This window comes from Nelumbo lutea, chromosome 3, assembly GCF_056320005.1.
Source record: "Nelumbo lutea isolate HS-2025 chromosome 3, American lotus-T2T, whole genome shotgun sequence".
NCBI classification, from domain to species: domain Eukaryota; kingdom Viridiplantae; phylum Streptophyta; class Magnoliopsida; order Proteales; family Nelumbonaceae; genus Nelumbo; species Nelumbo lutea.
Window position 1 is genome coordinate 36990296 of NC_142686.1, and position 12422 is coordinate 37002717.

At 41.1% G+C, this 12422-nt stretch overlaps 1 protein-coding gene and 2 pseudogenes across 2 annotated transcripts; all 3 read left to right on the forward strand.

Moving 5' to 3' along the window:
* Positions 1 to 329: 329 nt before the first annotated feature.
* Positions 330 to 3629, forward strand: LOC148864266 (UPF0481 protein At3g47200-like; annotated as a pseudogene).
* A 149-nt stretch (positions 3630 to 3778) lies between these two features.
* On the forward strand, positions 3779 to 4961 carry LOC148864267 (zinc finger protein CONSTANS-LIKE 5 pseudogene; annotated as a pseudogene).
* Positions 4962 to 8650: 3689 nt separating this feature from the next.
* Positions 8651 to 12422, forward strand: LOC148864268 (heavy metal-associated isoprenylated plant protein 9-like). 2 transcript variants are annotated; one of them, XM_088977848.1, is made up of 5 exons: positions 8651 to 10875; positions 11004 to 11214; positions 11335 to 11513; positions 11616 to 11706; positions 11839 to 12422. In XM_088977848.1, the coding sequence occupies exons 1-5, from the start codon at positions 10855 to 10857 to the stop codon at positions 12279 to 12281; spliced, it is 945 nt and encodes a 314-aa protein (XP_088833974.1). In that variant the 5' UTR covers positions 8651 to 10854; the 3' UTR covers positions 12282 to 12422. The 2 variants fall into 2 exon arrangements, with proteins under 2 accessions (XP_088833974.1, XP_088833975.1); XM_088977849.1 differs by having other exon boundaries at positions 11851 to 12422.

The window sequence follows — 12422 nt, forward strand, 5'->3', positions numbered from 1 at the left end:
TCATTTCCAAACAGGTGGTACTGCTTCCCTGCCTTTTGTTTGTATTGTGGTTCACAGAACATATGGTACCAGCAAATGGGATCAAAGCCATAAAGAAGATAGATATATGGTATTATTATGCACTTCTATTTTGACGAATTTGTTGTTATTTTATCTTCCCACAATTAGTAAATGTGTTAAAAATAATTAGGATGAGGCAAAAAATTGGTGATATTGATAGTCTTATCTATGTAAACGTCTTCAGGACGGTTCAAAGGGGGGAAGAGATTGAATATATAGACTTGACAAAAGGCAAAATCCTATAGAAGAGATCATAGTGTAGTTAGCTGATGGGTGTGGCAATTGGGAGTTGGGACCATGTCAATTGTGTAAGAGGTAGTTCCCTGCTGGGCATATCAGAGCAGCATCGGATCCTAACGGAAAGGTTAAAAAAGACACGTATAGGGAGCTTCCTGATACGTCCCTACAGAGGATGATACGCCCCTACAGAGGATGTATCGAGGTTTTGACTGGTTCGGGGGTGGATGGAATTTAAACCCGTCTTTTTATACTAAATATTAAAAAAACATTAAAAAAAAACCAATACTACCCGATACATCTACCAATAAGCATATCGATATTTTAAGCCTTAGAATCTTTAACGATAGTGGTTGAAGAGTTGAAGGAGACGGTAGGGGGTCAGTCGACAAGATCAGAAGTTGGCGCCTATTATTAACAACCATTCAAATGAGATAAATGAAATCCTCCTCACACCCCTTGGTTCCCTTGGGTTTACACGTCTGTACTGTTAATGGAGTGGAGTTGGTCTTTTTTTAATGGAAGAAGGTGATTTGGTAATTAGACACAAAAAGAAAGCATTTCAGACTAAAGCGTAGATAGAATGGACCTAACATGTCGGAGTCTCGTGACTCATTTGCGGGCATGGGCATACATGTCCCCTTCCCCCAACAAATGACATCATGGTCTACAAATCCAATGGTGCCACATTAGGCTAAAGTGAACGATCAGAATGCGAATCCCCTCTTACTGCCGAAGCTTATAATGTATTAGTGCCAAACTGGGTATAGGGTGTAAACAGGCCGAATTTGAATAAAAGCAGGTAATGTCTGAATTTGAATTCAATTAGAAAATTTGATATTTGAATTTGATTCGATATTTGATACATATTGAAAATTAATATTTAAATTTAAATTAGATTAAATATTTGAATATTCGATTCGATTCAAATTCAACCAATTAATTATTTTAGCTAATTAATAAATATATAACACAAATATTTTATTTATTTAAAGTATGCAAATATATAAATTATTTATATAATTTAATAATTATATAAATTATATAAAACATTTAAATATTTTATATATTATATAAGAATTAAATAATCTGTTGAATTCGAATATTTATCGAATCGAATTAGGTCATATTCGAATTCGAATCCGATTTACTATTCAATATGAATAACATATTTGAGTTCGATCAATTAAATATTTGAATTATCCAAATTCTATTCAATTATGTCGAATCTTGAATTCAAAATTGGATTTTCGAATACCGATGACACCCTTAACTGGGTATGGCTGAGGCTCCTCAATAATGGTCTTTCTAATATCATGGTTAATACTTGGTGGAATCAAGATGCAACTTGCGGCTTGTCATCTCTTTCCCCAACTGAGAAAAATTCTATATTATTCGTGATAACTACTAATACCCCCCGACCCCACCCTGGAGGAGGGGGTATGTGGAATTTAACAAGATCAGATTCAATCCTCACATGACCGTGCTTATACTGTACTCACAGCTCTTGCCACCGTGTATTGGGAATATCCCTTTACTTGTATGTTTTATTTTATTTTATGTTATTTTTCAAAAATAGGCCTTGTGAAATGAAATGGATAAAAAAGGCCAGAAAAGCATGTATTTGAGACATCGGTAGGGGTGCAACTTGTGTTAAACTTTTACCAAAATTTGAATGGACCTGACTCAAAGCCTAAACCTAAAGTAATGTAAAATTTTAACTCAAATTCACATCTTCCCCCATAAAATGCACTCTAAAAATGCCCCACATGCACATCTTATCATACATTGAAAACATCTCCCATACTTATCATTGGGAGATGTTCCCAAATCCCAACACTTAAATGTATTGTGGGACATTTTTGGGGCGCGCTTTATAGGAGTAGATTTGAACTCGTAAACTCAGGCCAACCCAGATTGCACCCCTAAGCATCCACCTCCTACGGATACAATATATGTATGATCAATACGTGACTAAATGTTAAACCTTGATCATATATAGTCTTGAAGAATGCATAAAAGAGAACAAAAAGGAAGTGGTGGTTGAGAATGAAAAAGCTAACTATTATGAAAATGAAAAAGCTAAAGCAAGTGGTCGTTGAATATGAGTGATTTTCAACCCGATCAAAATTTTAAATTTCTTATTATTAGGGTAACTCTCTTAAATACCCTTAATTTTGCTGACAATTGATAAGCCATTGAAAAAATAAAATATCGAAATTGACCTTTACTATTCATCAAAATTTCAAAATAACACCCAACTAACTGTGCACACCGGTTCATTGCTCTTTGTGTAAGAGCATGCCGGTTTTCAGCATTGCTCTCCGTAAATGGAATTCCAGAGAGTTGCAGCGGTTCTAGAGAAGAGAATGAGAGTGGCGCCGACCTCTACAGTTGCAGAGAAGAAAACGAGAGGGCGCTAAATGCAACGGCGACGAATGCCCGGAAACCGGAACTGCTGAATGCTTCTGTGAAGGGAATCATACACTGTGGGTACTCCTGGGGAGACCCTGTATTCACTTCGCGAGGAGTCGTGTCGTGTATCCAACGCGACCTATTGATGCTGGAGAACCAGCTTCCCCTCTTCGTGTTCGATCGCTTTTTCGCTCTCACCTATGACCCAAATGAAACCACCGAATCAGTGAGCCAACTCGTCCTAGAATTTTTCGACACGGTCATCCCGGGATACTGGAATTAACAGCATGAGCTCAAGAACGGCAACGATCCAGGGCTCCATCTTCTCCACGTTGTCCGTCAATGCCTGCTTCCCTCCTCTTCCAAGCATAGCTTCCAGAGAATTCCGTCCATGGTTAGACGGCGTAATAAGCACCAGCCCCAAGTAATGACCCACTGCGTCACAGTGCTGAGGGACGCGGGAGTGAAGTTCAGGAAGAACGACTCGACGAAATTCATGGATATTGAATTCAGGAAAGGCATTCTTTACATTCCGCCATTGGTGTTCACGACTCGACCAAGTCGATATTTCTGAATCTGATGGCTTTCGAGCAATGCTACCCCCACTGCAGCAACCGTGTGACATCCTACGTGAATTTCATGGATGGGCTGGTTAATTCTGCTCAGGACGTTTGGTATCTCCGTTACCGAGGAATCATCGACCATGGGCTTGGGAACGAAGAGGAGGTGGCCGATCTCTTGAACAGACTCTACAGGGAAGTTGCCTTTGACATCAACGACTGTTATCTCTCCGGCGTATCCTTCGATCTGAAATCTTTCTTATTGGCACGGCACGGCACGATCTGAACAGATATAAGAATGCAGGGCACGAATCCGCACTAAATGCAGAGGTTCTGCAATTGCTGCCGGCACACCACCTTGGCCCGGATTCAAAACACCATGGATCCTGTTCTCCCTCTACAACAGCGTCGAATGCCTGAAAGACGGGGAACCCTTTTTCTAGGAAGCAGCTCCTTCGTAGCCACTACCATTTTTCCAGGAACCCCTTTTCCTCCTCAGAAATATGGGGTGATTTTTACAATTTTTTGTTAGGATTAGGAGTCCGTTTACGTATATATCCTCTTTGTATATATATTATCATGAATAGTTCAGATAGAATAGGACCCTCTAAACTTACGAGTTCTAGTTGAGATAAGCTTAGGAGTTCGGTGATTGTATTCATGTATATATATTTGAATTCTCAATGAATAATTGACAGAAAAGGATAAACCAGAAAAGCTCTGGATTTACATGGTATCAGAGCCAACTGAAAGTCACAAAAAGAGAGAGAGAGAGGGGGAGAAGAAGAAGAAGAAGAAGAAGAGAGAGATGACCATCAATGACGAAAGCGGCAAGGGATACCCGACAGGTTGGAGCTTGTGGGCAAAGCCCTGTGATTCGTGCAAATCGGCGTCGGCCCTACTATTCTGTCGAGCAGACTCGGCGTTCCTCTGCTTCAACTGCGACGCCAAGGTTCATGGCGTGAACAAGCTCGCCTCCCTGCACGAGTGGGTCTGGATGTGCGAGGTCTATGAGCAAGCCCCAGCCAGTGTCACCTGTAAGACTCACGTTGCTGCTCTCTGCATCACTTGCGACTGAGACATCCACTTGGCAAACCCACTCACTCGGCGGGGCGAGCGAATTCTTGTTGTTCCGTTCTACGAATTGGCTGCCTTCGCCATGAAATCTAACGTAGCCAACTTCCTTGTTCCTGATGGCCTCTCAAGCCCTCGGATGAGGATGACGATCGTAACGACAAAGGGGAAGACAATGACACCTACCGCGAGGAGGCCGAAGCTGCTTATTGGTTACTTCCAAACCCAAACCCTGCCAAACTCATGGAAACACCCGATCTGAAGTCAGACGACTATTTCTTCTCCGACGTGGATCCTTATCTCGATCTCGACTACGGGTCGTCCATGGAGACGAGGTATCACCACCAGAACAACACCAATGCTGATAGTGTAGTTCCTGTGCATACGAAACCCCCTTCGCCACCACTGATGAACACCTCCGATCGCTGCTTCGATATGGGTTTCTGCCGATCCAAGCCTTCTTATGGCTACACCACTCCAACAATTAGCCAAAGCGTCTCTTCGTCGTCGTTGGACGTTGGAGTAGTACCTGATGAGAACAACAACATGGTCTCAGATATAACGAATCCATTCGGATGAAAAGGCGGAGTGGATGCGGGTGGGGGGAATCAGGGAGCAGGGGCAGGAGGAAAAGGTCATGGCGGCCAAGTTAGGGCCAATACAACCAAAGTCTCTACACAAGGCAATACGTCTCAAGAAGAATCAATCGATGGAGTCAAGACTGGGTTAAATGGACTAAGTAGTGAGCAATGGAATATGTTACTCAACCTTTTGAATACATAGAAAGAGGGGAGTCAACAACTAAGTGGTAAGCGAAAATTGTCAGAGTGGATAATAGACACAGGGGCTTCTCATCATATGACAGGAAGCCTCGAATCAATGAGAGACATAAAAAACATCATTCCATGCTCTGTCAGGCAGTCGGATGGGAAAATAACAATAGCAGAGAAAGAATGCACAGTTGCGCTGGACAATCATTTGAAACTGACTAATGTTTTATATGTGCCTAGTTTGAATTGCAATTTAATTTCTGTGTCGCAATTGATTGAGGAGTCGAATTGTGTTATTCAGTTCACTAATAAATTTTGTGTGATACAGAACCGAACTACGAGAATGCTGATTGGAGCGGGTGAGCAGCGAGAGGGACTGTATTATTTCCGGAGCATTGCATCAACAAGAGCAATGAAGACTACAGAGAGCAAGACATGTGATATTTGGCATCAAAGGTTAGGGCATCCTTCTCATAAAATTGTTAAGTTGTTGCTTTTTGTTAGTATTAAAATAATAAGGATGACAGTATTAAGGGTTATGATGTATGCTTCCGAGCTTAACAATGTCGAGAAGAGTTTATTTCTAGTAATAATAAAGCATCCGATATTTTTGAGTTAATTCATTGTGATTTATGGGGTTCTTATAGAACTGCAACTTCTTGTGGTGCTCATTATTTCTTGACAGTAGTAGATGTTTTTTTTAGAGGTGTTTGGATTTATCTTCTGACTGATAAGATGGAAGTGGGACGAGTTCTTCAAAATTATTTTGCTATGGTTCAAAGGCAATTTAATAGTCCTGTCAAAGTGATTCGTACCGACAATGAGACTAAGTTTGTTTGCTTGGCTAGTTATTTTGCTTAGCATGATATTATTCATCAAACCACTTGTGTCGGGACCTCTCAACAAAACGGGAGGGTTGAATGCAAACACCGCCACATACTCAATGTTGCCCAAGCATTGCGTTTTCAAGCTAGCATGCCTATTGATTTTTGGGGGGAATGTGTATTGATCGCATGTTATTTGATCAATCGGACACCGTCCATTCTATTGAAGGGAAAGACTCCCTATGAAGTTTTATTTGGGCGACCTCCTTCTTATGATAATGTGCGAGTTTTTGGTTGCTTGGCATATCCGCACAATCATGGACATGGAGGGGATAAATTTGTCAGTCGAAGCAGACAATGTGTTTTTGTTGGGTATCCTTTTGGAAAGAAATGATGGATCTAATATGATTTAGAGTCCAACACGTTCTTTGCATCAAGATATGTTACTTTTTTAGATGATGAATTCCCTTATGCACACAAGGAGGATGAACAGCCAAACAAAGCACAAGGCCAATTTCATTGTAGAATAGGTGGGACAAATGAGGTGTTGGTGTCGTCCACTTATTTACTAGGACAAGCAAATGGCGAGATGGAGATTGACCAGTGAAACGAACTTGCTGAAGAAGGAACCCGCGTCGGCCCGAATGCAAATGCTGGTGAACCCATGCATTCTTGTGACGCCACCACAGAAAATGTAAGTGAAGACAGTCCTGACGTAAGGGGGGTGGCGATGTTGAGCAACAACAACACTCTGAATTTCATTTGGGGCATGGGCATCAATAGAAATAGCAGTCCACAAGGTTGAGAGATTATGTGCTTCACGCCACACAACGATTGAGTCCCTCTCCACGTCCCTTTGCAAACTCACTCGGCCAACCACATTCTGTAGGTAGTCCTTATCCCATAGATAACTAAGTGAACAATAACAATTTTTCTTGTCGACATCGTGCTTTTTTGACAGCTATTACTGCAGGAGTTGAACCTACTTCTTTTGCTGAGGTCGTAAAGGATGAAAAATTGAGGGATGCAATGCAGAAAGAAATATGGGCACTTAAAAATAATTAGATATGGACCGTGGAGCCTTTGCCATCCGGAAAACAAGCCATAGGATGCAAATGGGTGTATCGAATCAAGTATAACGTTGATGGGACAGTGGAAAGATACAAACCCCGTCTCGTGATTTTTGGGAACAAGCAGGTTGATGGAATTGATTATAATGAAACTTTTGTCCCAGTTGCAAAAGTGGTTACTGTCCGTACCTTTCTTGCAGTCACAGCAGCTAGAAGTTGGGAGCTTCATCAAATGGACGTACATTACGCATTCTTGCATGGTGACCTTCATGAGGAAGTCTACATGCGAATGCCTCCTGGTTTTCAGTCAGATAAACCTGGTGTATCGGTTGAAAAATCTCTGTATGGATTGAAACAAACACCGAGATGTTGGTTTGCTAAATTAACCGCAGCCTTGAAGACATATGGGTTTCAGCAATCATGTTCAGATTACTCCCTATTCACCTTTCCTCGAGACATGGTGCATGTGCTTGTTCTCGTGCATGTTGACAACATTATTGTGTCAGGTAATGATCATATGGCAATTCAAGTCTTCAAGAAATATTTAAGTGACTGTTTCCATATGAAAGACTTGGGACCATTGAAATATTTTTTGGGCATTGAAGTTGCCCAAAACTCAACATGAATTTTTCTGTCTCAACGAAATTATGCTATGGATATTATCTCTGAAGTTGGATTACTTGGTGGAAAACCTGCTCCTTTTCCTCTAGAGCAGAATCACAATCTCGCATTGACAGATGGACCTCTCTTATTTGATCCTAAGCGATACAGGTGCTTGGTGGGCAGGCTTATTTATCTCTTAGCAACTCGTTCAGAGTTGTCTTATTGTGTGCATGTTCTGTCCCAATTTATGCAGCAACCACAAGAAAGACATTGGGAGGCTGCATTGCGAGTGGTGCGCTACTTGAAAGGAAATCCTAGTCAAGGAATTCTCTTGCGTTCAGATTGTGACTTGCAGTTATATGCATGGTGTGATTCAGACTGGGCGAGCTGTCCTTTGTCTCGACGTTCTCTGTCTGGATGGTTTATTTTGCTTGTTAAATCGCCGATTTCCTAGAAAACTAAGAAACAACACACTATGGCTCGTTCTTCAGCGGAAGCAGAGTATCGTTCTATGGCCATGACCACGTGTGAATTAAAAGGGCTGAAGGGATTGTTATTGGCTCTTGGAATTATGCATTCAAACCCAATGTGATAATATTGTGATAGTCAGGCAGCCTTGCATATTGCAGAAAACCCGGTGTTTCATGAGCGTACGAAACATACTGAAGTTGGTTGCCATTTTGTACGTGATGAGATTCAAAATGGTTACATTTGTCCTGCTTATGTGTTGACTACCGTTCAACTAGCTAACATTTTTACAAAGTCACTAGGTTGCAGAGAATTTGAATACTTTCTCCGCAAGTTGGGCATCCACAATCTGCATGCTCCAACTTGAGGGGGGGTGTTAGGAATAGGAGTCCGTTCACGTATATATCCTTTTTGTATATATCTTCTTTCCTTATCATGAATAGTTCAGATAGGATAGGAAAGATTGAGTCCCTGTAAACTTAGGAGTTCTAGTTGCCATAAGCTTAGGAGTTCGGTGGTTGTATTCATGTATATATATTTGAATTCTCAATGAATAATTGACAGAAAAGGATAAACCAGAGCTTTTCTGGTTTTACATTTTTCCTATAAGCTAATAATAAATCCTTTGATCGATTGATCGAGAGTGTGATAGAGATGAAGGGGAGTCACCGGTAATACTGAAGAGTGAAGAACAAGATTTGCCAGCAGGAAGCAGATACTTCGTAGCCACTACCACTTTTCCTCCTCGAAGCGGCCAATATAGATCTCTCGGGCGATACAGAGTGGGAGCGCAGGAGAACCATCGTAGCGTCGTTTGACTGCTTGGATGTTGTGTTGAGCTAGAACAACCCCTCATGGTTTACGAATGCATACCCAACGGGACCCTTTACGAGCATCTACATGGTTTTCATCCTGGCGGGTGGTCAAAGCTCACCTGGCGCTGGCAGCTCAGCATTGCTCTTTCAGTTTTTCTCACTAAAATAGGGGCTCCACCCCTTTCTCTTTTATTTTTAATGTTAAATCAGGGGCGGAGCTCCATTCTTCTTCTTCTTCTTTATGTACAACCTGCACAAAAACAGGGGCTCGTCATCCAGGAGGTGGTCGTGGTGTTCCTTGGTTTCTGGAAAGAGGTTAGAGGTAGATCCAGAGAAGTGATTTGGGTGATTAGTGGAGAATTAGAGACATCAAGGTGATCATGGTGTTCCGTCATCCGGGAGATGGCCGTGATCATTGCAATTGTTACTGGGTGACGGTGTTTCCATAACAGCAGTAAATAATAAGGGTATTTTAAGAATTTTAAAATAATTAATACTCACTTGATGTCAAATGTTAATGATAAAGTGTTAGACAATTGTCAGAAAATTTAAGGATAGCCAAGATAATATCTAAATATTAAGAATACTGTTTGTCATTTTCATGAACAGCAGGAATAGTTTAAGAGATTTTCCTTTATTATTATTATTATTATTATTAAGAAAAGTTGGCAAGTCTAGAAAACTTATAAAGCAGAAATTCTTCTTTCCTGTTTTTTGGTTGGGCGTGTAGTTTGGATGCGAAGGAAGATTGGAGTTTGGTGCGAATTGAAACTGGGACACTTTCATCTCTCCTCTTTTCAGGTAAGTTTGTGGTGGTTGGATGGTTACTGAGCCCACTCCCAGTTGGTGTTTCTCTTGTCTTGCTGCAGTTAAAAAGGTCCCATGCTGAGTCATTTCCACGAATCCACCAACTCAAAATTGGCCCCTTTCTTTCTGGTTTCGGTGATTATCCATCTTTTTTTCTACGCAAAAGTTTCTTTTTTCTGAAAACCAAGAAACAAAAGGCAAGCTCTTTGATGGCATCCGTCCTCAAATAATCTACTTCTCCCTAGATTTCCATAACGACCCTACGTGCTACGTGGGAAAGCCAGAATTCCCCACCCAAAGTGGGTGTTTGTTTTTCAACTTTTCATCGGGAGTGGGAAAAGGACTGGTCGAGCTACGAAAATGGAGGAGATTCCAGAGTATCTATCGATTAAACAGAGAGGTTAAACTTACTGAATTTAACAGATCTCACCGGAGATCAATATTCAGCTTTCACGTCAAGAGCCGAGATAGGTTTCATGTAGGTGTCAGAAAGATCCGGAAATGTCCTGAGCCCCACCAGAGTTGGGGGAGTGACTCAATGAGTATTAGGATGATGGAACATTGGGCCCTGTGTGACAGAGAAAGTTGTTTAAGCTTTAGGGTTTGCAATTTTGATCCCCCAAAAAAGAAAAAGAAAAATAAAACCATAAAAATAATGGCTTTCTACCTTATAACAACAGTTCACGTGATGCCGACCTTTTTGATTTTAACCTCGAAATCCTTGACACCCAAATGGGTTAGGTGATGATAAAGAAAACGATAAATCCATCCCTCTTTTGCTCTTCTTCTTGTCTTCATCAACCCTACTACCTCTCCGTTTTCTATAAATCTGCCCACCCTCTTCCATCCACACTCCCCTTTTTCTCTGTTTCTCAGCCCCTTTAAGTTGGAGATAGAAATACAAAACAAAAAGAAAGATTCTAAGTACAAGAGAGCAAGAGTGAGTAAAACCAGAAGAATAGAGGTTGGGTAGTGGTGCTACATGTGCTTTGGAATCAAAATGCTACTTTACAAGTATCTATAATCAATTCCCTCTGGAGGTCACATTATATAAAAACATATTCACTCTTTTCCTCCTTAGATCTGTCCCTCACTTTCTTCTCATTTCCACGGTTTGTTGAGATAATTGGGTGCTGTGATTCACATAGGAAATGGGCGAAGAGACAAAAAAGGTAATGCGGTTAATTCCTTGTTTAATTTGCCTTGCATGTGTACATTACGTGAGCCTTTATTTCATCAATGTTTTTGCAGTCTTGGGGCTAATTGATTCTGATTTTCTATTGCTCTTGACATTGGGCAGGAAGAAGGCAAAGCAGAGGAGAAGGCAGAGGAGAAGAAAGAAGAAAAGACAGAGGAGAAGAAAGAAGAAGAAAAGAGTGAAGAGAAGAAAAGTGAGAATGTGGAAGAAAAGAAAGAGGAGACTAAGCCACCATCACCAGTAATTTTGTTTGTAGACTTGCATTGTGTAGGATGTGCAAAGAAGGTAGAAAGGTCCATAATGAAATTCAGAGGTATATATATATAAAATATATATCTTCTTTCTACGTCTTCCCTCCCAGATAGTCCAATATTAGATACATAAATTCTGTCTCTAGTTAACACATTTTGATTGAGTGTTGGACACTGCACAGGAGTTGAAGAGGTTGTCATGGATATGGCACAGAGCCAAGTAACAATAAAGGGGATAGTAGAGCCCCAAGCTGTGTGCACCAGAATACAGAAAAAGACTAAGAGAAGAGCCAAGATCCTGTCCCCGTTACCTGCAGCTGAGGGAGAACCTGTGCCAGAAGTCTTTACTTCTCAATCCCAGGTATCTTTGTTTTTCTTTACTTTCAAGTGTTGAAGAATGAAGATGAAAAACAATCCCAGCCCCCTGCAGGTATCGTAATTTGTTTGTTTCATCATTCATCAGGTTAGTGGATTGACGACGGTAGAACTGAATGTGAACATGCATTGCGAGGCCTGTGCTGAGCAGCTGAAGAGAAAGATACTCAAAATGAGAGGTGGGTTCATGCGTACTCATCATATCACATTGCAAGCAATAGATAAAAGAAGATGATGTATTTTATGTTTTGCTGGGTTGGTTCTACTTATGCAAGCTTATCTTGATCATATCATATATTTATGTGGCAAAGGGGTGCAAACAGCGGAGACAGAGCTGAGCACAGGAAAGGTGACAGTAACCGGAACCATGGATGCTGATCACCTCGTCGACTATGTATACAAAAGGACCAAAAAGCAGGCTCGAATTGTACCACAACCGGAACCACCTGTCAGCGAAAAGAAAGAAGAGGGGGAAAAGCCGGCAGAAGAAGTAGCGGCAAAGGCCGATGAGGAAAAGGCAGAGAGAGGCAACGGGGAGAAAAATGAGAATAACGGCAAGGAAGGAAAGGAGGAGGGTGGGGGTGGCGGTGAAAACAAGGAAGAGGGAAAGGAGGGAGGAGGAGAGGAGAACAATAACATGGAGGAAATAATGAAGAGAATGATGTACTATTATCCTCAACTATACGTCATCGAGCGGGTCCCACCCCCCCAACTCTTCAGTGATGAGAATCCAAACGCCTGTTGTATCACATGATGAGAATGTAATTAATGTCTGTGTGTGTACATTCATATATAATCTACAAGTTTTACATATAGCATAATAAGAGAGCATAAGAGAATGGAAATGCATGGGAATTTGTTTAATATATAATAAGAGAATGCAATGTTGTGTATA